This window comes from Spea bombifrons, chromosome 12, assembly GCF_027358695.1.
Source record: "Spea bombifrons isolate aSpeBom1 chromosome 12, aSpeBom1.2.pri, whole genome shotgun sequence".
NCBI classification, from domain to species: Eukaryota; Metazoa; Chordata; class Amphibia; order Anura; family Pelobatidae; genus Spea; species Spea bombifrons.
The window spans coordinates 16,100,644-16,121,920 of NC_071098.1; the positions used below are offsets into that span (position 1 = coordinate 16,100,644).

Consider the following 21,277-nt stretch of genomic DNA (forward strand, 5'->3'; position numbering starts at 1 on the left):
TGTTCCGAAACAATGGTTTTTATAACGACTGCTTCATATTTTACCTTTTATTATGGATACCTAATACAAGTTTTCCTTGGCTACAACGACATCTTGTAATAATTCAGCCTTTGACACTACTTAGAAATGCAAATTGTGTATGAGCGTGTAAGACTTTGCACATTGGTCCCAGACACCGAAGATAACTGTGGCCCCCAACTTAACGAGTTAAAGAGATAATGCACATGGCTGTGGGAGGGAAGTAAGTTGTCAGGATGCCAGGAAGCAGAGGGTTACTCACACACAGACTATTAATAACGCACACTTTTATCCGTAGCACACATTTTTCTGTGCAGACATTTGAGCGGTACCTGCAAGATATCTTCTACTACGACGGCTTACAATGCAGGGGGCAACATGGTCTGTTATCCTCTATGTGCTATCCTGTTTGATGCACCAGGCTTGTCTAGCTGAGGATTTCCCCCCACCTTGTGACAGGTAATTTATAATGTTTAACCAAATCTGAAGAACAGACTTTGTACACAGAAAGAGAGCGATTCTAAGTCTGTACCTAATAAATATAGTTTTATAACATTCGGACATTTTTTTTTTCAATATAAAACAATCTGTCCATGAAAAGATAACCCATCCTCCAGGGAAGAACTTGCCATTGGAGAAATTGTTGTGATTTGGGGCTTTTAATCGGCTACAATGATTTTTTTTCTTGTGAAATTCTATTTACACCCTTGTATACTAATAACAGTATAGGAAGATGGATCCTTTTAGTAAATGTGTGGTGGTCATGACCAGATAGTATTTTAGGCTGCTGTATTACTACCATACCACACCTTGGGTTTAAGACTGCCAGCCTTCTCCTGTCTTTCTATACTATGATAGTTATATGGAGAGAACGGAGAAGGAAAGAAACTGAATGTAACTGCTAAGAGTTGCTTTTAGTATTTTGCTGAAATTTAAAAGAAATAAAGGAAAATAAATTGTTTCATAGAAAACTTTATGATTTATGCAAACCAATATTTGTACCATAAGATGCTGTGGCCGTGCTCACAATCCCCCTAGATACGTCCCTGGAGTAGTCTTCCCAAATTACATATGCAATTGTTTACAGAAGGGACTTATAGAAACTAGGTTGTGTTACTGCTCCCTGTGAATGCGATCTGCTGCCGTGGTGTGAACCTCAATATTTTGAATAATTCTAGGTATAATATAGAAAAGAGAGGTGCGTGACAGTAGCCCGAAAGGACATGAGTTCTTAAGAGAAGAAGACCCATCACCTTTGATATTCTCTAATGATTATTGGAACTTTGATAATGTATTGCGCATATGGTTGATTCTCTAACAGCAACAAAAAAATTAAATCCACTACATAGACACCAAACCTAATATTTAGCATATATATGACCGAAGATAGGACTTGTGCTCTTCTACTCTAGGACATGCTATCTTCTTCTGTCAGTAATATGACGACAATCTGTCTTTACTTGGCATGGATAACAATTGCTTGGGTATTTGGAACTAGACTAAGAACCTGTTTTTTTCCAGCAACTCAGATTAAAATGCACACACCCTCTCTGGGTGTAATAGGGTGACAGGGGGTCACTAAATGTAAATTATAACAAGTCAGTAGTGGATGATACCAAAGTGTTGTTTAAAGTTATATTGTATGTGACTGCAAGTCAAGGGCACATACCTAGTTTACTTAAAATATGAGATAAGCCTTACCATCTCACCATTATATCCTATAGTCACTAAAGTTGGCTAGACCAAGGGTCTGATAGAATTCTCATATCAACTGTGAATGACTGGATAAGACAGTTTTTTTCATCTGCATTATGCATAGAATAAGTTATGAGATTTTTATGATGAGTCCAGAACTAACGCTTTCATACTTTGTGCTAATCTAATAATATTTAATATTCCATAACAAAGCTATTCTTACAAGTTTGCCATAATGAAATTCCTACTTGAGTACCGGAAACGTAATAATATAACAAGTTTCTCTGTCAGCAAAAAAATAACAAGAGATAACCATAATCTTACAAGCAGTCACATTTGCAATGGGCTGAAATATAAGGAATGACCTAGAAGGCGTGTTGTTATGGTGGGCAAAATGTATCCGTGTCTCATTTTATTGAGGTTGTTCTCTTATTGTGCTGTTGAACCTCTACTAACTTCTAAGGTAGAAGCAGGACAGCCTTCTAATAGAAGTGGTAGAGGCGCTAAGATGAAACCAAAGACTGATTCTCATCTGAGTCTTTAAAATAGGGAAAAAAACATGCAATTTATCTGTGCCCGCCTTAGCATTCTCAACATTACCTCCTTATATCACTCCTTACTTACCTCAACTGGTTCATCTCAATTTTCAGTCAGATTTACTGCACAGGAAACCTACTTCACACCGTCCAGATGGCCAAAATCTTTGAAGATGATAAACATTTTGTTGACATGGGTCTACGTGACTCACCAGGTAGGTTCTCAGGAGAATTGTTATTTTTAATCTCTAAATCTGTGTCCTCTTATTACCGGTATATTTATGTTTGAGCAAAGGCCTGTATTTAAACCAAGGCATGTCGTCATGTCCTTTAAAACACATTTTAAAACACAATTTAAAAGGACTTTTAGTTGGAGCATTGGTGAAAATAGGTGGGGCAAGCATTTTAATGTTAAATCCAAACGTGGATTAAATTTAGCATCATTATGTTTGGTTTGCTTGTGTAGATACACAGCATATATGTGTTAATACAACATTAATGACATTTTACATTTTATGGTTGACTTGGTCTTGGTCTTGATTGAAAGACTGAACATAAATTAGTATTTGGCACACACGACAGAAGGATGACACAGTGTTTATTTGGTTAAAACTGGACACTCCACCACATTCCTGGAGGATCAGTGACGTGCATGAGTTGTAATGTTTTCCTAATTCCTTTGTAAATTCCACCGCCAGATTAGGGGCCAGTTGTTTAATATGTTGTTTTACTAGTGATTTTTATTTGTGCTCGTCTGTAGACTCACAGATGGATACAAACATTTGTTTTGTAGGAAGCATTTTACGGATGCGTAAGTGGTGGTCTCAATATAAAACCCAAAGCCCCACCAGCCCATTTGATTCATCCAAATGAATATATAAACCAAAAGTATCATTCTATACAGTTTATTTACAAACCTAATGAACTCCCCTGTTATTGCTGCCTATATGTTATAATTCTGTCTTGCAGTTTCTAGTAATTCCCATAGAGAAGAGTGTCATTGCCCATGTTGTTTTCATTTTGGAATCCATTAATGGAGACAATAGTCCTACTTTATGATTGCTGCTCCCAAAGTCCTACCAACCTTTAGGCTGTCCAGTCGCTGTACACTTAGGGCTCCGAAGTGAAGGAGAATGAGTTTTTTGCCACTAGAGACCCAAAGTACACACCAAACATAAAAAGGGTGTTAGGGTCTGGGGATGGACCTGAAAGAACATAAATCCAATAGAAAAACGCTCGGCACACTCACAGTTTAGAAAAAAAATGTACCAGTATGTTTATTTACTGATTCCCACAAAAATGACCACAGCATGTTGTGCCATTTTTAATGTCTGTTAAATACCTGCTTCAGGGCTGAAATGTTGCTATTTTGTGAGCGTCTATTTTTAAATAAATGCATTTTATCTACAAATCTTGAGTGTGCAGAACTTTCTTGTATTGCCCTGGGAATGGCGGTCAGAGCTTTTCACCTCAATCTTTAACGTAGTCGGTCAACACACAGAAGCTATGCATCTTATGTACTGGTTTTGAATAATTTATTTGTTGGAATTATAATGACAAAAACATTTAGTTTAATGATAACGACCTGTGTAATACATCCCAATATGAAGATAGGAATATAAAAAATTAAAGCAGTTTTGTAAGATATAACTACTTGTCAAAATTTCTCTTTAGCGAGAATCTTAAAGAAGTTCCAGTCTTTATCGCAAAGATCTAAAGGTGACGTCGAAAAGCTGAAAACGTTTTTGAACACATCTTTCACTGACCCAGGAGAGGAATTTGAACCTTGGACACCCACAGACTGGCATGAAAAGTATGTGTTTTAAAAAGGCAATACTTCTAAAATAGCCCTTGCGAAAAAATTACTGCAGTTTTTCTGAAGTAATACTGCTGTTTTTTGGACATGAAAAAACTGCAATACTGCACTTTTACTGCAGTATTACTGCATATTTACCGCACTTTTTTTTTATATTGCAAACCTACAGTTGTACTTCAATTTACTGCAGCTTTATTGCATTTATACTTCCGTACAAAAATAACTGCAGTACAACTGCAGTACAGTGAAGTACAAATGCAGTAAAACTGCACTAAATGTGCAGTAATACTGCAGTAAAAGTGCAGTATTGCAGTTTTTTCATGTCCAAAAAACAGCAGTATTACTTCAGAAAAACTGCAGTAATTTTTTTGTAAGGGAGGCAGTAAGCAATTATACATTTAAACTGAACCTGCCAGGACAACATTTTATAAAGAGCTGTGAGAATCCATAATTGATCCATCACTGAGAAGTAAAGCTCGACGTGAGAATGTTAGAGGGTTTTGAGCTTTTGCATTTTTTATTTGCCATAAAGGCCAACTGCTGTGTGATCCTCACCTTCAGGAATTGCCTGGGCCTCTGGCCACTACCATGACCTCAACCGCTAATCAAAGACACGGCCTAAGCCTCCTTCCAGATTTCTTTTTCAAATACTTGATCACACGCGATTAGTTTATAAAGCTGTAGGTCATGTGAATCATGAAATTATATGTGGTAAAATCAATGTCTAATTGATGACTCTGAACCAGGCCTGGACTTAACCTGGTGTGCCAGATGGCAAACCGCTGGTGGGCTCCTGGTTGACGTCCTCCCGCCAGCTGGACATGACTGACCGCACGCTGCATGAGCATAATAATATGCAGCCATTGGCCACACTTATGTTATTGACGGCAGCCAGTCTTAAAGCACCAGAGCCGCCTTGTCATCCCCAATCCGGCCCTGCTCTAAGCAGAAATTGTATGTGTCCACCACACATTGTATTGCGAAGTGGAGATATGTGGGGAGGGAGCAATGAATACATTGAAATAGTCTAACAAGGACAATTATAAATTAAAAACCAAATCTAAATATAATAACCATACTTTCTTTTTCAGTCCTGACCTCCTTTCTCATATAAAAGATTCAGAACTAAGAAAATGGGCTTCTGAACTTCATCTGTTGTGGAAGTCTTTGGGAAGGAAGGTATTATAAACTGAATGTCTCCTTTATTATCTAATTATGCAATTCCCGATAATTCTTCACATAAACGTTTTCTTTTTCATATGTGTCAAAGATCAAAGAAGACGTAAAGGTTTCTCCTGATCGTCACTCACAAATCTATGTGCCAAATGCAGTGATAGTTCCTGGAGGACGTTTCCGTGAATTTTACTATTGGTACGTTACGGTCTATCCCATGGATGAACAAGTCTATGATTTCAAAGATAAGAGCCATATGAACATTTGGGTTGAGGGAAGTGTATAAGACAATAGCTATTTTGTTTATATGAGGAACTACTCACATATGACTCAAGTGGCATAAGCAGCCTGATGACCAGTGGTTACCTAGAAATAATTCTGCAATTGGATCCTAGACACGACAGCTAGAATCAGGAAGAGCCCCGACATTAATAAAACAGACCGACAGAAGTCTCTGTGTCCGAGTGGGTAGTCTGCTGATATTGTCCGTTTAAGCTAAACATGCCTTTTGGTGTAGTAAACCAACAACGGCACAGGAACTGTTTTGGGGTGTAGTTCCTTGTATTCAGTGAAACTAATTAGCCAGATGGAGTTCGGATAAAAGCAGGAGTAAGAATAAAGAATATGATGAATCTGTGTACTTATTGTGTACAAAAATCATTCACATTTTATTGCTACTGTTTTGTTTCCAAAACATCTTGGACTTATTCTTGTATCCAAGGGTATGCTCTTCATGGGTATGCAAAAACAAATACAGTACATCTGATATAGGAAGAGAAACAAAGATACATAGAATATACACATACAACCGCAACGAGATCACTATTCCTTACCTAGAACGTTAGCATTGTCATCAATAAAGACCAGAGGAGACGAAGTGATAATTTCCTGATGTGTGACTGCTCTTGTTTCTAGGGATTCCTATTGGGTTATCAATGGACTTCTGCTTTCAGAGATGAACAGCACTGCTCGGGGAATGATAGAAAACTTTTTGTACTTGGTGGAGACGTGAGTAAGAACACCAGACAAAAAAACACCGTGTGTCAGTGACCGATTCATTGAAACCAGTGAGAGATTAAAAAAATATCATGAACATATGGATTGTGTTCCCTATGGATAATAAACATATGCACGATATCGGCACCTATAGCTATTTACTCATGCCCTTTAAAAACCTGGAGCCAAAGCCAGAAAGTAGAGGAAAGGAAGCAGAGGGGCTTTGGGGCATTTCATGGAGTATTAATAAATAATTCTGAGTATAAGAATCCACAGGGTAAAAAAAAGTTATTATTTAAAAGGAATGACTGCTTTGAGGCATATTGGGAAATATATATATATATATATATATATATATATATATATATATATATTAGAAACCATATTCCAGGTGATTGGGATTGAAACACTGTGTACCAACATATGTAATCATTATATGACGCTGAATTCTGGAATGTAGTTATGTTTTCCAGGTTAAGATAAGATGTTTGAGTGCATAATGGATAACTAGCATTATGGTATGTGGTATTTTGCAGAAATATAAGTGTAATTAAGGCTTGTTTACCAATGGTTATCATTCAGATTTGGATTTATCCCTAATGGTGGAAGGATCTATTACCTGCGCAGGAGCCAACCACCATTCCTTACCCTGATGATGGAGAGTTATATGGAAAAAGAAAAGGACACTGCATTCCTCAGGTTTACCTTTCAGCTTAATACAGAAATATGCATGCGTGTATTCAAAGATGGTAATGTAGTATGTCGATGAAGATGGCTCATTTTAATTGGTTTATTCATAAAGGGAAAATATTGGAACTTTGGAGAAAGAGTATGACTTCTGGATGTCAAACCGGAGCGTGATGGTAACAAAAGACGGAGGAAATTTCACCATGAATCGGTACTATGTTCCAGTAGGAGGGCCCAGGTGAGACCACACTTCTCATTATGCTACCCCCTGGCAAAAACAGAATGCCAGGCATCAGCAAGACCAATAAATTCTCTTGTCCATGACATCCCAATGAGAGCAGAGCTGCCTGGTCTCTTGGGACTTAAGGATAGGGGGTTTAGCTGCACCTCTTTAATACATACAGTCATGTCAGTCTCCCACTGATTTCTTCAGTCTGAACAGTTCGGATTTTCCTGTGTCACATTATCATTTAGGAACGTCAGTACTATGGACTCATTTATCATCTGTAATAGCATCATATGTAACTTGCCTGTATTTTCAGTCATTCTGTTACCACAAGTATTTTGTAAAGTGCTCATTTTTGTTTCTACTTTCTTATTCTGTGTTAGTAAACTATAAACAACAAATATGGAATAACAAAAATACCATGAGAGCAAACACAACCAGGAATACCACCATATTTAGGAGACATCATCCAGTTAGAAATATCTGTAACATCTCACCTTATTTCTTACCTACTCACCAAGGAACACCTGTCATCAAGGATAATGATGGGTTGGCACCCTCCAGCCCAGGAGCCAAGCCCAGCACTGTCATTTTACGTATTAGAGCTGACTCGATTTGCAATACATTCATTACATGGCATATACACCTGTCCAAACACGTCTAGCAAGTTGGTAGAAAGCTCATGAAAGGATCCAGTACTAGTGTAGATGCTGCTATATGTGGAATCAAGTAAAATGTCCAATGAGTAAAATAAATCAATACTTATACACACAGACATACATATTTAAACATCCTCTTATAATGACCCAATAACCTAATATCAGAGCACATCATTTTCCCTCCATTTCATTCCTTACCATCTCTTCCTTGATCAAAGAAGCAGACCGGTTATTCTAACCTGTGCTAAAGGTAGAAGGTCTGTCAGCTAGTCTGATTTATATCTAAATCCTTCACTCACTGGGTTTTGCACTAGGCATCCTCCATTGCCATTATTAACAATCTCTGAGTAATCTAGCACAGCCCTTACAACCAAGTAGGTAAGCAGATCACTTGGTATATCATGTTCAAGCAGATTGTTGTTGATTGCTTCCAGTAGACTACATGAAGAGGGGTCGAGGAGAAGGGACTGAAGTTCAGGGTAGGCAATTGATTAGAAAGTTCCATTCTGATACACAGATCTCAGCTTCCATGGGTTGAACATTTAATGTAAATGTCTTCAAAACATAGACTCTAATGGACAAACCAAAAGCACAGATTGTATGTAGTTTTAATTGATTTAGCAAGTTATGATAAACCCTGGGACAGTTTCACGTCCTTACTGTCTCTAACATTGTGGAGATCAGCTCTATCCATGAAGCAAAACATTAATTATGAAAATCACAGGTTATCCTTGAACAGCTCCGTGCTATAGTATGTTCCAAGTATTTACCAGAGTTCATGGCCAGAATATCGAGCTTGGTGCAGAGACAGATAAGGCAGTAGAACATCTAAGCATATGTTAGATATGACTTTGTAAACACGCTATTTAATTATCTACCTGTTAGGAAAAATTAGAGAAAGATAAAAACTAATTATATTATGACTGAACTTTGTATTGCATTGTTATATAAATCATGGGTTGTTTTTAATTTATCAACCGGTAATAAAAAGGAATAATAAATTTTAAGAGGATCAAAGTTTGACACTGGCAATATTTTTTTAATCATGTTTTCTGTTATTAATAACAACTTTCCATTTCTAAAAGGTAACTAGGCAAAAAACCAACTTTACTTTTATGCTCTCATCAACCCTGTTATCGCAGGTGGCGGCGTTACTCTTTGAGAGTCCCATTTATATAATTTATTTCTATCAAAAACCAGACTTGTCAGCATCAAGCTAACTCGCAGAGCTGGAAACTTAGAGCTTTAACCAAAGTCTCCAAGTGAAGCTCTGCTTCTCAGGGGCTCCGGGTAAGCGTGCTCAATCTCGACTGAGTGTGCCCACTACCTGTCCAAGTTCTACCCACCTCCTAGTGTGGCTGGAATTAACCTTTCATCTGTGCATAGGCTTTACTGGCCCCTTAACATGGTCACATTCCTTCCTTCCGCTTATAAGGAGAAGGGGACAGGGAGTTCTGGACAGCCAGCCCCAGGAGGTTCCGAGGTATGCTAACCTGGTATAAACATGAAGACCTTTTTGTATATGTAATATATTTTTTGAATCTTCTACAGGCCCGAGTCCTATTCCGATGATTACGAGCTTGCTGAAAACCTCACGGCAGGTATGTCCCATTTAAAATGTACTTTTCTCGAGGGGATTAACACTACCAATATTTAAACCAAATGGAAATAATATATTCAGCTACACAACAAACAAATGTATTGGATTCTGATTTGTCTTTATAAAGATGAAATAAAGATAATGTACACATGCCGTACCCATGAGCCAGATCTTTAATTGAAGTTGGGTAGGCTAAGCCGTGAACAGAATCATTCTAATCGCATAAAATCAGTGGGGAAAGGAACAGATGTGCTGCACCCCTAAATCTCACAGTCTTTATCTATTTTATTAGATGCCCAGCAGTCTCTATGGGCAGAGCTGAAAGGAGCTGCAGAATCGGGTTGGGATTTTTCCTCTCGTTGGTTCTCAAAATCCCAGCCTAATCTCAAGGGAACTGAAACAAAATCCGTAATCCCCGTGGATTTAAATGCCATCCTCTGTCGTGTGGAGAACACTTTAGCCAAATTCTACAATGAGCTGGGTGAGCAGCCACGTAACCAAAATCCGTGTTCACACAAAATGTCTCACATGTTGTTTTCACTTACCTGTTCCTTAAAAATCTTCATTTTTCACTATGAAATGTAATAATTTTCAAAGTTTTAGCTTGCAGACTTTACAATGGATTAGGAAGGGGCAACCCACATGACTATCCTGAATCTAAGACAAAACCAAGGACTGATTAAGGATTGTGTCTTTACAGCATAAAAAATTGGCAGACTAGATCGGCGGATTGTTCTTATCCGCCATCAAATTGTATTTCTATTTCAACCCCAGTGACATCCGTTTGCAAGACGTGCTTGGTTGCTCTGGTATAATGCAAATAAGTAAACTTTATTGAAAGTCTCCTCACTGACTAACTCATGCATTATGCAGGGCCAACTCGGATTTCTTGCAGTCATTTCTTGCATCTGAGAAGTTTGGTGCCTTCTGAGTTTCTGTGGCAATGATGAATGAGCTTTTATCCACCCAGAAGGTTCCTTAAAGTGACAGTATTATGTCCCTACTAACCCACAAGCATACCTGGGAACTTTCTGGCTCTGGCTACCCGGAGCCCTCCTTGCATGATGCTGACATCTTGGGTGGTTCTACTGACTTTGTGGGCCATCCTGCTAACCTCAGTGGTCGTTCCTGCTGATGTCTAGGGATACCCGCTATTTTTAATAGGAAGTATACGGGGAGTGTGTGTGTGTGTGTGTAGGGTGCGCAACACCGTCCTGAGACCTGGAGTTTCCTTATAGTGACCTGGAGATCCGGAGAAGCGACCCTTCACCGGGAGTCTCCAGGCGAGACCCGGAGTGTTCCCAGGTATTCCCACAAGTGAAGAATGCATATTAAAGTAACTAGTACGTACTTTAATATACATTGTATTCTTTCTGCAAACTAATAAAAAAAATCAAATACTTTCCTAAAATGCTGCAGCTCTATTAAAATCAGTGGCGTGTTTCTCTTATGCGAGCCAAGGCTGGAGCTGGCAGGCAATGAGAACAGCGTGCATGCGCACTGGTAAGCAGGAGACTCTTTCAATCAATTGGATTTGCTAACTAAGCTCATACCTCAGTTCCAACAAACCTCAACTCCATGATTACAAGGGTGAGGTTTTTGATGTGTACATTATTAAATCTTCTAATAACAGAAGGATTAAAACACAGTACTTAGCTATGTAAATATTAGAATTAGTCATGTAATAACTATCTTCTTGATGTATTTATTGCTGTTGGCAATACTGGGACAATGGGGACATTAATGGAATAATGTAGTAGGGGAAAGTAGTTACTTCCACTATAGGCATAGAAATGAACAACCTGGATCTTGTGCTTGGGGTGTTGCTAGCGGTCTTCTTTTGGATAATCTTGGGGCAATTGGTCATATGCATGTCTTCATGAATACTCCAGATTGTGTGTGGTTAGTGAATAGATTAAAATTACAGTTAAATTATTAGATGTCACCATGAATAGCCAGGTGTTTTCCAACCATGAAATGTTCAAGTCGTATGTCTAAGTGATACCATGGTTACTAAGCCCTGAAATCTCATAGAGACCCCTGTAAATATTCAAATGCTAACATGTTTCTTTCTACACAACTGCTTGCTTCATCTGAGTAAATGTCTTGTAGTCTTCACAATGTCTTCTTTAATGTTTGCGAAATAGGAACTCTAAATGCATATTCAAACCATGTCTTTCTCACTGCCTAATTATAAAGGTATGGGGGACAAAGCTTTAAAGTTCCAGTCTGCTGTAAGACAAAGACGTGAAGCTGTGAATTCTGTTCTGTGGGATGCTGATGCCGGAGTCTGGTTGGATTATAACATAGATGGACAAACGCACAACAGAGAGTTCTATCCAAGCAATCTAAGTCCTATCTGGGCTTCCTGTTACACAGACAATAATCAAGTGGATAGAGCTGTTGCCTACCTGGAGGTTAGGTGATTTTATCTTCAATCTTTAATGTTTGCCTGCATGTCTCCGTATAAAACTGTAAATATAGCAAATAACATCACAATAACAACGTCTTATGGAAAACAGAGGCTATTTTGTCATCACACACAAATCCGAAATCTTTGACCCTGAGGGTCATAGTAAAGCTGTTCTTGCTGAGAACCCCTGTGTTCCCTGTTCCAGTTGGGATCATAAAATACAGTAAAGTACAATCCACCTGCCCTGCGGACTCTTTACAGCATTCTTATTACGGATATGATTTATTCCCTTATAACGAGTTACATTTCAAGTATATGTCTTTAGACAAATGTATGATCTTAAAATAGTGTGGGGACTGAACTTGTGACTTTCTTTCTGCAGAAAAGCGAAGCACTGAAATATAGGAATGGGCTTCCCACCTCCCTCAGTAACTCAGGACAGCAGTGGGATTTCCCCAACGCATGGCCACCTCTACAGCATATGGTCATCGAAGGTGAGGCTTAATATGGGGTTGCTATGGGAACCGAACAGTAAAATTGTTAAATTCTCTTTTGTAATGTGTTCTACTGTGAATGCTCTGTTCTGGGCTCTGCACCATTTCTACACCAGGCTATCCTGAGTTTTCCCTCTTCTGGGAGCGTAGCTTCACATTGGGACGTGGTTAGCCATGCATGGGGTGATGCTAGCCACTCATTGGATGAGTGCTAGCTCAGGTGAGTGGGAGGAAATGAGGACATAGCAGGGAAAAGTGGGCTAAGCGTTTGTGGGACATGGGTTTAGCGACCCACACCATTTCCCTACATGGAGAAACGAGAAGATCTCTGGGAAATCTTTTTCTTGAATATCTGGATCAGCCAGGAGCCACTTGGAAACATTTTAGTAGTATGATGTTTCCCTTCTGTTTGATATAAATGACTAGGAAGCGGAGGTAGTATTTTTTTTCTGGATCCCACCAAACTGAAGAGTTATAAATCTAGCTCATGACGTCTGTTTGTTGCAGAATAATTTAAATAAATAGGTCTTGGAAATACGTATAAACGTCTATAAATGTAAAGAAATACATTTAGGTAATTAAAACCAATTGAGGTCAGATTGGTTAAATCATCATTTTTCAATTCATAGGAAAGATGTGATCCCATTGGATCAGACCTACAAAACTGATAAGTGGAATGGGGGATTTTAGCTATTTATTCTAGAGAAGAGGCACCTATGGCGTTGCTTCATCACAGAGTAATAATATAATTGAGGTCATTATGTTTCCCTTAAAAATCATTCCATGGACAGATAACAGGAGGATACTTAATAACGATTATTACAGACACAGTTCCATCTTCTTATACACAGAAGTCTGTTTACTACTGGTATTGACTGCAAGCACTGTGGAGGATTATTAAGAATAAACTTTTGTTGTAAATCCAGGGATTATTCCGATTATCCATGGAGTTGTGGATATAAATAATTCAAATTTTGTACTTGTAGGTTTGGAACAATCTAGCTCCACCAAAGCTAAGGAAATAGCCTTTTCTTTGGCCCAAAAATGGGTTCAAACCAACTACGAGGCTTACAAGCAGTACAATGCAATGTTCGAGAAGGTAAATTGAACTAAACTTGAACTCGTTGATCTCCATATATCGGTAGTTTCTTTGTAGACGCGTTTGATGTCTGAATGCAGCTATCCCACTATACTCAGTAGATGGAAATAAGTCTCAGATCAAAAATCCAACTTATCCCTGGCAATTACTAAACTTCAATAACACCTACACAAATTGGCACTCCTACATCAGGGTGAAATGGGTTCCCTGTGATGAACAATGCCCCGGGTGAGCATATAATTATTCAAAATGACTCAACCGATTCAAAAATAGGATAGGTTTGAATGGAAAATAAGGTGTATGAGCCGGTCTGGCACTTTTGCAGTCATGCATTTTACAGTTTAGTACACTTATATAATTATTATAATCACTATATCACGGGACCAGCTTTCTTAACCCGTCCTCAGCATCTACATGGCTGTTCCTCACAGGATTCCTTCACTGATCAACAACATAAAGGGATATGTACATGAATACTATTAATAAAAAAGTAAGAGAAACTTAAAATGAAGTAAAATGAGTGTAATGCAATTCAATGTCACACTATAAAAGTCTTCAGTTAGGTGGAAGTGTTTTTTAATTTGCCCGGTATCACAACGTCTGTAAACTGTCCGCCTCTCTGTTTCTCGCCGCAGTATGATGTAGAAGATGGTGGGAAACCTGGCGGAGGAGGTGAATACGAGGTGCAGGTAAGATACCAGTGGGAAGAACACAGTGCATTTTCTTTAAAAAAAAGGGTAATAGGGGACACAGTATGGGAGCGGCAGTGCTGAGTAGAATAATTACCCCATGGAATAGAAAGATGATGGCTCTTACTACCGGTAGCGGAGATTAACTTTTTTTGATGCACATAGTGTGGGCCCCAGGATCAACATGTCACCAAGGAAGTGACATACAATAGTCTACATCCAGGTATATAACAGGTATAGGCTGATAGGCTGAAGACTATATCTTTGTGGCGATGGCTAATGGTGTATTATTTGAAATATATATATATTATACATATGGAAACCTGTTTACATTTAGAGACTGATATTGGTTGTCAGCCTGTGTCATTTAAAACACAATGTATATGCTCAAACCTATGGTGTTTGTGGCATAACTAGGGAAATTATTAAATGGCTCTATGCATATTTATCATTGCAAAAACCATTAATATGGAATGGGTAATGTTTATCTGATAATTGGATTGGTTACTCTGCGCAAAATCTGCCTTCACAATGATTGCTGTTTTAAGAACTTTTGCCAATTTTAGTTCTACCATAATGATCTGTTTGCTTCTCAGCTTGGCTTTGGATGGAGTAATGGAGTAATACTACAGCTGCTGGACCTCTACAGTCCCCGACTGACATCTGCCTCGGCCCTCTGCAGTGTCTCATTGACCCTTCTCACTTTGCCCTTCCTCATTCTCACTGTGTGGACATGATTTTTAACTATGCCATAAACACATGCCCCAAATGTTTAGGTTTATTACCCTCGTTTTAAGTTATACTTGTTTCTCATTCTCTCTTGGGTTTATTCACTAAAAGGGGAGTTGGTGGTACAGTTATCAGTAGACTTGTGATTTCCACTCAACAAAGTCAATGATACATTCAGAAGGAAGAGCTTGGCTATATCAGTGAAATGTATTGAAAATCATCTCACACCTTGAACTACCCTTCTTGCGGTAGTAACCTACCAGGGGTGGCATTCCACGATTGTTAAAATCATAAGTCTTCTGTTAACTTCCGCTTTTGTGAATACACTCATCTATTCCTCTCCGTTTTACTTCTTAATCTGCTTTTTCCCTTTTACATAACATGTTCTCCCTTTGCCAACCCCCCTCTACTCTACTGCTATTCTTCATCAACAGCTTTGCCTTGTTCCTGATTCCCCTTTATGTTTTAGTCTTATTCCCTTTGTGACAATCAAGCAGTAGGTTTCTGACACAATTGTGTCTACTTCATCACAGCAGAGCAGAGGTCCAAGACAAGAGTCAAACAAAAAGGGATGTCTTTGAAGGGATGATTTTATCCTTATCATACCTGAGGGCCGCTGTGTTTATGGGGATTTTTTTTCTATGACATAATCATCTTCCCTGATGTATTACACATCGAAATTTCACACTTAATTTTATTCAACTCATTATTTCATTTTTTTTATCGCTACAAATACTTTTTTCAATGTATATTTTTGCTATTTGATAACAATTAAGCAGGCCCAAATTTACATACCCGGTGCCCTGTACGATTTCTTCTTCTAATAAAGTGAGATACTATAACCTATGCAGGCCGGAGGGAAACCATGGATATTATCTAGTAACTGTTATTCCACTACCAATTTCCTTCCTCCTCGCTTGGTCCGTCTTATCCTGCCTTGCAAATAATTTAAACACGATTATAAATTGATTACGATTGATAATTAGAATTACACACAAGTGGTAATGATCTATAAACAGTGATAATCACATGTGGAAAATTCAAACAGTACAAATGAATACAATACTAAAGTATATAATAAACAGTATAATTGTAATGAGGTGTATAATAAAAAGTGCAATTCTTTATCTGCGTGTCTGTAAATATCTTGGCAGTAGTTTAACATAAGTTATATAAAGAAAGGAACACGCACCAAAAGGTCGATTGCTGCTGCCGTTTACCCCTTAGGAAGGTTATTGATATGACTCTAGAGTACATACATTAGTTTTGCGATACATTTCCTCTAACAGAAAGGCTTTTAGCCACATTTTTCATGACATTATTTTTATAGCACCGACAATTTACGCAGCACTTCTTACAGCACATACATTCAGAGGGTATGACAAAACGAGAACTCAGAAACCAACAAATTAGGCAAAGGGGGCCCTGCTGGCAAGCTTACAGTCTAGGATGGATGCAAAAAGCGTTGAGGAACCCTGCGATTTCGGCAGCGTGTGATATCTTGGAGGTTACGAAATGCATAGAGCCACGGGCGGTTTCCTTCTGCAATGTTTTTGGTAGGTTGAGTTTCTTCCCTTATGAATACACACCGAATGTCTTCTTTCCTTTGCCCATTTTGGCACACCGGATGACCAGCTTCAACTGATTTTGTTTTAAATAGGTAATACGATGATGTCCTTTTATTTTCCTTTATGAATAATTGGGCAATAATTGGATACCAACATGTGAATGAGATCATATGATCTGGTTTTATTCAATCTTTGAAAGATTTTAGAAGTGTGGTGCTTCAACTTTAAAGAGCACCAACACTCCAGTACCAGAAATCACCCTGCTTGTAAGGGAAGACTTACTGATTCACTAGGATGGCGTTACGATGCACAACATTTCTGGTGCCATATCATAGGAAATGAAACAGAAATGGGACACACATGTAGTGCAGAAACCATGTAGTGCACTGATATATAACGAATCTCCGATCACGCTATTGGGCATTCCTTTCCAGTAGATGGTGATGCTGACATCCACCTAAAGCTCTTTAAAAGGACAGACTCAGCCACCAACGTACTTTAAGAAAGAAAAACGATATAGTTAGCCAAGTGATATCACATGACATCACAGGCATCCATAAGATGTAAAATCTTAGTCCACTCTTGCGATATAAAATAAATATTTTTTGTAAAAATCGTATTGCTCTAGCACTAGTAAAAAAATATATAATATTATATATATATATATATATATATATATATATATATATATATACACACACATATATATATACACATACACACACACAGTATATTGAACCTTCACTGCCCCCAAATCCTTAAGCAGGTAGTATTAAAAACAGTGTGCTATACAGTAATATGTAACTGATGCATGTGGCCCTTTAGAACTTAAACTGTATGCACGGTATAATCAGGGGATGTTGCAAAAAATACATTGCGTTGCTCAGTAGTGGCACCTACAGTGTAGTATTTTTTTAATTTTATTTTAGTATATGTATTTACATACTAGCACTTGAATATTTGAGAATTTGCGTGCTTTCAAAAGAGAGCTCTACTGGTACAGAAGGGTTTAAATCTTCTTTCTCCCTTTGATCTCCCCTGTACTGATGACATTGTGATCCGGAAACAGGGCTCCACAGCCCTACTTAATGATCACAGTACCTGAAAAGCCAGCAGGAGTGATCAGAGGTCCAAGTAGGGTCTGGATAGAACCTCCTGGGTCACTACTCCTCTGTTCAATCCTTCCTGCAAGTGTCAGTATTGCCATCTACTGGAAGGGAATGCCCAATCAAGCAATCAGGCACTCAGACACTGAAGGTGTACCGGCGCTCAATGTGATGCGGACTCCTGCTGACAGGAGAGTCCAGGCTTGTCTTCCACAAGTTCCCTTTAAACTATAGTTTTTCTTTTCTTACCTAAATTGCTGTTTTTGTTCTTATTCAGATGTTATTTTACCAGTTATCTATCATGAAAAAATAAGAGAATTCCATTATAAATGTATATCATATATACACACATTTATATTACCACTCACATATGTATGAAAAACAGTTGTAAATCATGACATGCTTAGGTTCTTAAATATATATATGTAAATGTTGTATTCGTGTTGCATCAGCTTACGTTGAAATCAAGGTGATCTGAACACGTTTACAGCTAGTGACATCGATCTGAGTTGGCTACCAAGAGGTTTGCTTTGATGTCTTTAGACAGGCTGTGATCTTAAACCGATAGCGTTCTCCATAAGGACATTTAGAGTACCGTTTGCTTGTGTGAGAATTAGTGCTTGTTACTAGATTATGTGTCCCAGTAAGTATTCTTGTTTCCCCCTTTAAATTTAACTCAGTGGCCCTAGGTTTTCTTTAAGACCTGTTCAATTTACTGCAGTGTCCCTTAATAAAATATTTTTACATGACAGCTGCTTAAAGTGAAATAGCCTACAACGTGTATAAGAGGCTAAAATGTGCCTGGCACAGCGGGGTTCGGCGCCATAACCTGTCACTAGGACAGAACACACTGGGGTTGCATAAATGAAAGCTTTCAATGCCCGTGCATTACTGCCCCTTTAAAACACATTAACTTATTCCATTCCTTCAGTTTAGTTTCTTCACTGCCTTCATACGCAAGCCACATTCACTTACGATCCAGAAAAGGTTTCTTATATGTATGTGTATAAAAATATAGCAAAAAAATATACACAATGACAAATAATTAAGTTGATCTGACACACACACTGTGGATACATTATATATAAATTCATATATATTATAGAGAGAGGGAATCAGGTAGATATACAACATAAGTCATTTATATAATCAGCCGAAGATACACACTAGGAGGGAGAGGTGTACAGGAAAGAGGTTCGGGGGATGCTATATTACCATGATATATAATAATCCCAACTCACAAACTCTATAAAACAAGCCTGCGTTCCTCCTCCTCCATAAGGAAAACATTGATGTGGTCAGCTTGCATACAATTAGGTCATTCTTTCCCAATTAATCTCTTTGAATTTTCAGAAAGACTTTGAACTCAGTATTACTGTAACAGATGGATATACAAACAGATAAATGTTTTATTTCCAACAGAATAAGATATAAAGGCACAGGCGGTATTGTGGTCAATCCGACGAGGGTCCCTCCATGCCGGAGGTGCATTATAGCAGAGGCCACCTCACCTACACAGCAACTATGTGGAAGGGGCACAATAAGGCAGTAAATACCTGAATTAAAAGAACAAACAATATATATATATATATTATGTACTTATAACTGGTTCTATAGTTGTAATAGATTTGCTGCATGATCAGCACGTCATAAAAAAAAACAAAGACCATAGATTAAACATCAAAAAGAAAATAATTGTCTAGTACGGCACGTAAAACATTAAAAACAAAACATATTTAATACTCTGAATCCTGTAAAAGGGATAATAGTACAAGGTTACCAGTGCCAGTATATAAAATCAGACAGTACGGCTTAGTTACCAGCGCAAAGCCTACAGGTTAAATTATTAGGGCTTTCAACAGTGGCAGCGGAGTCCATAAACCTGCGTCCGGCATCTGCCACGCTGCAAAGTGATACATGTATTCTTATAACACTGAAAAATAATGTGTTTCCCCGTGGTTCCTGAGCAGCAAGAGAAACAGGGGTCTGTAGGTTTGGGGAATACAGGTAGAGCGGGCATTAATTCATGAACTGTGTGTAACCCTCAGCCCCAGTCACAATAACATCCATCCAAATCCTCATGGCTTCGGGCGACGGAGCTACCATGTAATACAGCCGGTCGTGCGTCTTGACGCAGAACGTAAGCGCCGGGTTGGGACTCTATATTGGAGAAACAAGAAAAACACATATTTAATTTTAAAAAAATCAAACGTGGTGACTCCACAAGCCATCATTCCCCCCCGTTAATTTGTTCACCCTTTTATTATCTGAAATGGGTCCAATCTGCTAAAAATGTCCCTTGCTCACTGGGTTCATGCTTTCTCGTAACTGTTAAAAATACATTTTAAAAATGAAATCTAAGCAAATCTACAGTAGATTATCCCTGCCGCAGAAACGTAATCCTTTATAATGACGCGGGACAGAGCTGACATGCGGCACGCAAACACAGAATACTCTCAGTCTCACCCACCTCCTTCCACAGGGGCACAGAGAGAAAATCGGATATCTGCTACAGGGGACAAGAGATTCATTCAGTACAAATGAAAGCGGGATTATAACGGATTCGGGGCGAGACGGACATAATACACAATCTCACGTAGCAAAACAATCCCAATGCAAAACCGGAGGCATGCAGAAAAGAGCCACACAGGGCATCCGTATACATAGAAAATAGCCTGAGACACAACTCGAAAGGGACAAGCAGATAGACCAGACAGGAACATACACACGTATGCTACATATAACGCACAAACTGAATGCTACCTACTGGGTAAAGAAAAATAATCATGATAAATGTCATGTAAATCCAATTACAGAACACTCATGCATAGCAGACCTGTGCAGCGATAAACAGACACCGCAGTCTGTAGTGAGCCTTCATACAACGTATACATGCATGACACAATGCAATAAAAAGAAAGGTCCATGGGCTACAGCCCCTCCGTCCGCCTCAGACAGTACAAGAACGAAGAGTAGTTTGTGGCCGTAAAAGCTCTGTTTCATGCACCAGCGGTTTCATGCAAGCGTTAATACCCAAAAACCAGCTTGGCATCCATGATTAAAAAGGGAACTGAGCGATGTTATCAGTCTGCACCCCCACCATAGATCTAACTGTAAAGACTTCATAACCATTCATAACCTCTGTGTGCGAAGTGGCCCCAGTTATCGTTTATTACAAGACCCCCTTTCCCTCCCTGGAAATGAAATAAATGCATTGGCAGGAGCGAAGAATCCCTCACCTACATGGAAAACGTTAATAGCAACTAACTTTTGGAAGCCAGGAAGGCTTCATATAACACAATATGCTAAAATATTTGCTATACATACAGCCAGTCGTCTTAAACACCTACTCTATACTGAAATCTAACTTTACCGTGGGGGAAATACTGGATTAAAGAAAAAAAAAAAAAACAATTTTGTTAACATTATTTGTGTTTTTTTTTAATGGTATGCGGGTCCACGTCTAAACCATAAGAAGGATGCTTGGGACTTAGATGTGAAATTAATGTATGGATGTTTTAACAAGCAGAACCAGAAAAATCAGTACCGTATATTACATGGAGTAGCAGGACAAAAATATCAAATGACAACCTACAACAGGAATGCCAAGTCAACAGCGCATACAATGCAACAACACCAAAAACGTTTGGAAAATATATATTTTATACCTGGTTCATACAGTGCCAGTAATAAAAGTATATAGTTTAACGGTTAGATCTTGATACCCAAGTATAATTTTTTTACTTTTATAGAATAGCTGTGTAATTTAAAAG

The 21,277-nt window shown here is 38.5% G+C and overlaps 2 protein-coding genes across 17 annotated transcripts in view; one reads left to right on the forward strand and one right to left on the reverse strand.

The window, feature by feature from the left end:
- The first annotated feature begins 283 nt into the window (after positions 1-283).
- Positions 284-15,015, forward strand: TREH (trehalase). Its single transcript, XM_053451938.1, has 15 exons — positions 284-477; positions 2,364-2,464; positions 3,924-4,062; positions 5,157-5,244; positions 5,336-5,436; positions 6,154-6,246; positions 6,817-6,933; positions 7,037-7,159; positions 9,358-9,407; positions 9,699-9,887; positions 11,606-11,823; positions 12,202-12,313; positions 13,300-13,412; positions 14,048-14,101; positions 14,698-15,015. Exons 1-15 carry the CDS (start codon positions 383-385, stop codon positions 14,836-14,838), a joined length of 1,734 nt encoding a protein of 577 aa, XP_053307913.1. The 5' UTR covers positions 284-382; the 3' UTR covers positions 14,839-15,015.
- Positions 15,016-18,895: 3,880 nt separating this feature from the next.
- PHLDB1 (pleckstrin homology like domain family B member 1) overlaps positions 18,896-21,277 on the reverse strand; it is a 56,153-nt gene continuing 53,771 nt past the window's right edge. For 11 of the 16 annotated variants that reach the window (XM_053451444.1, XM_053451437.1, XM_053451436.1 and 8 more), the window contains 2 exons: positions 19,975-20,013; positions 18,896-19,664 (listed from right to left, as the gene is read on the reverse strand). In XM_053451444.1, coding sequence (XP_053307419.1) covers positions 19,524-19,664; positions 19,975-20,013 — 180 coding nt within the window. In that variant the 3' untranslated portion in view covers positions 18,896-19,523. The remainder of the gene's footprint in view (positions 19,665-19,974; positions 20,014-21,277) is intronic. The other 5 variants (XM_053451438.1, XM_053451440.1, XM_053451442.1 and 2 more) reach the window with 1 other exon arrangement.

Coding starts and splice junctions, on each gene's coding strand:
- TREH (XM_053451938.1), top strand. CDS start 383: ATGCAGGGGGCAACATGGTCTGTTATCCTCTATGTGCTATCCTGTTTG. Junction 5,437..6,153: donor TTCCGTGAATTTTACTATTG/GTACGTTACGGT, acceptor TCTTGTTTCTAG/GGATTCCTATTGGGTTATCA. Junction 9,888..11,605: donor CAAATTCTACAATGAGCTGG/GTGAGCAGCCAC, acceptor CTAATTATAAAG/GTATGGGGGACAAAGCTTTA.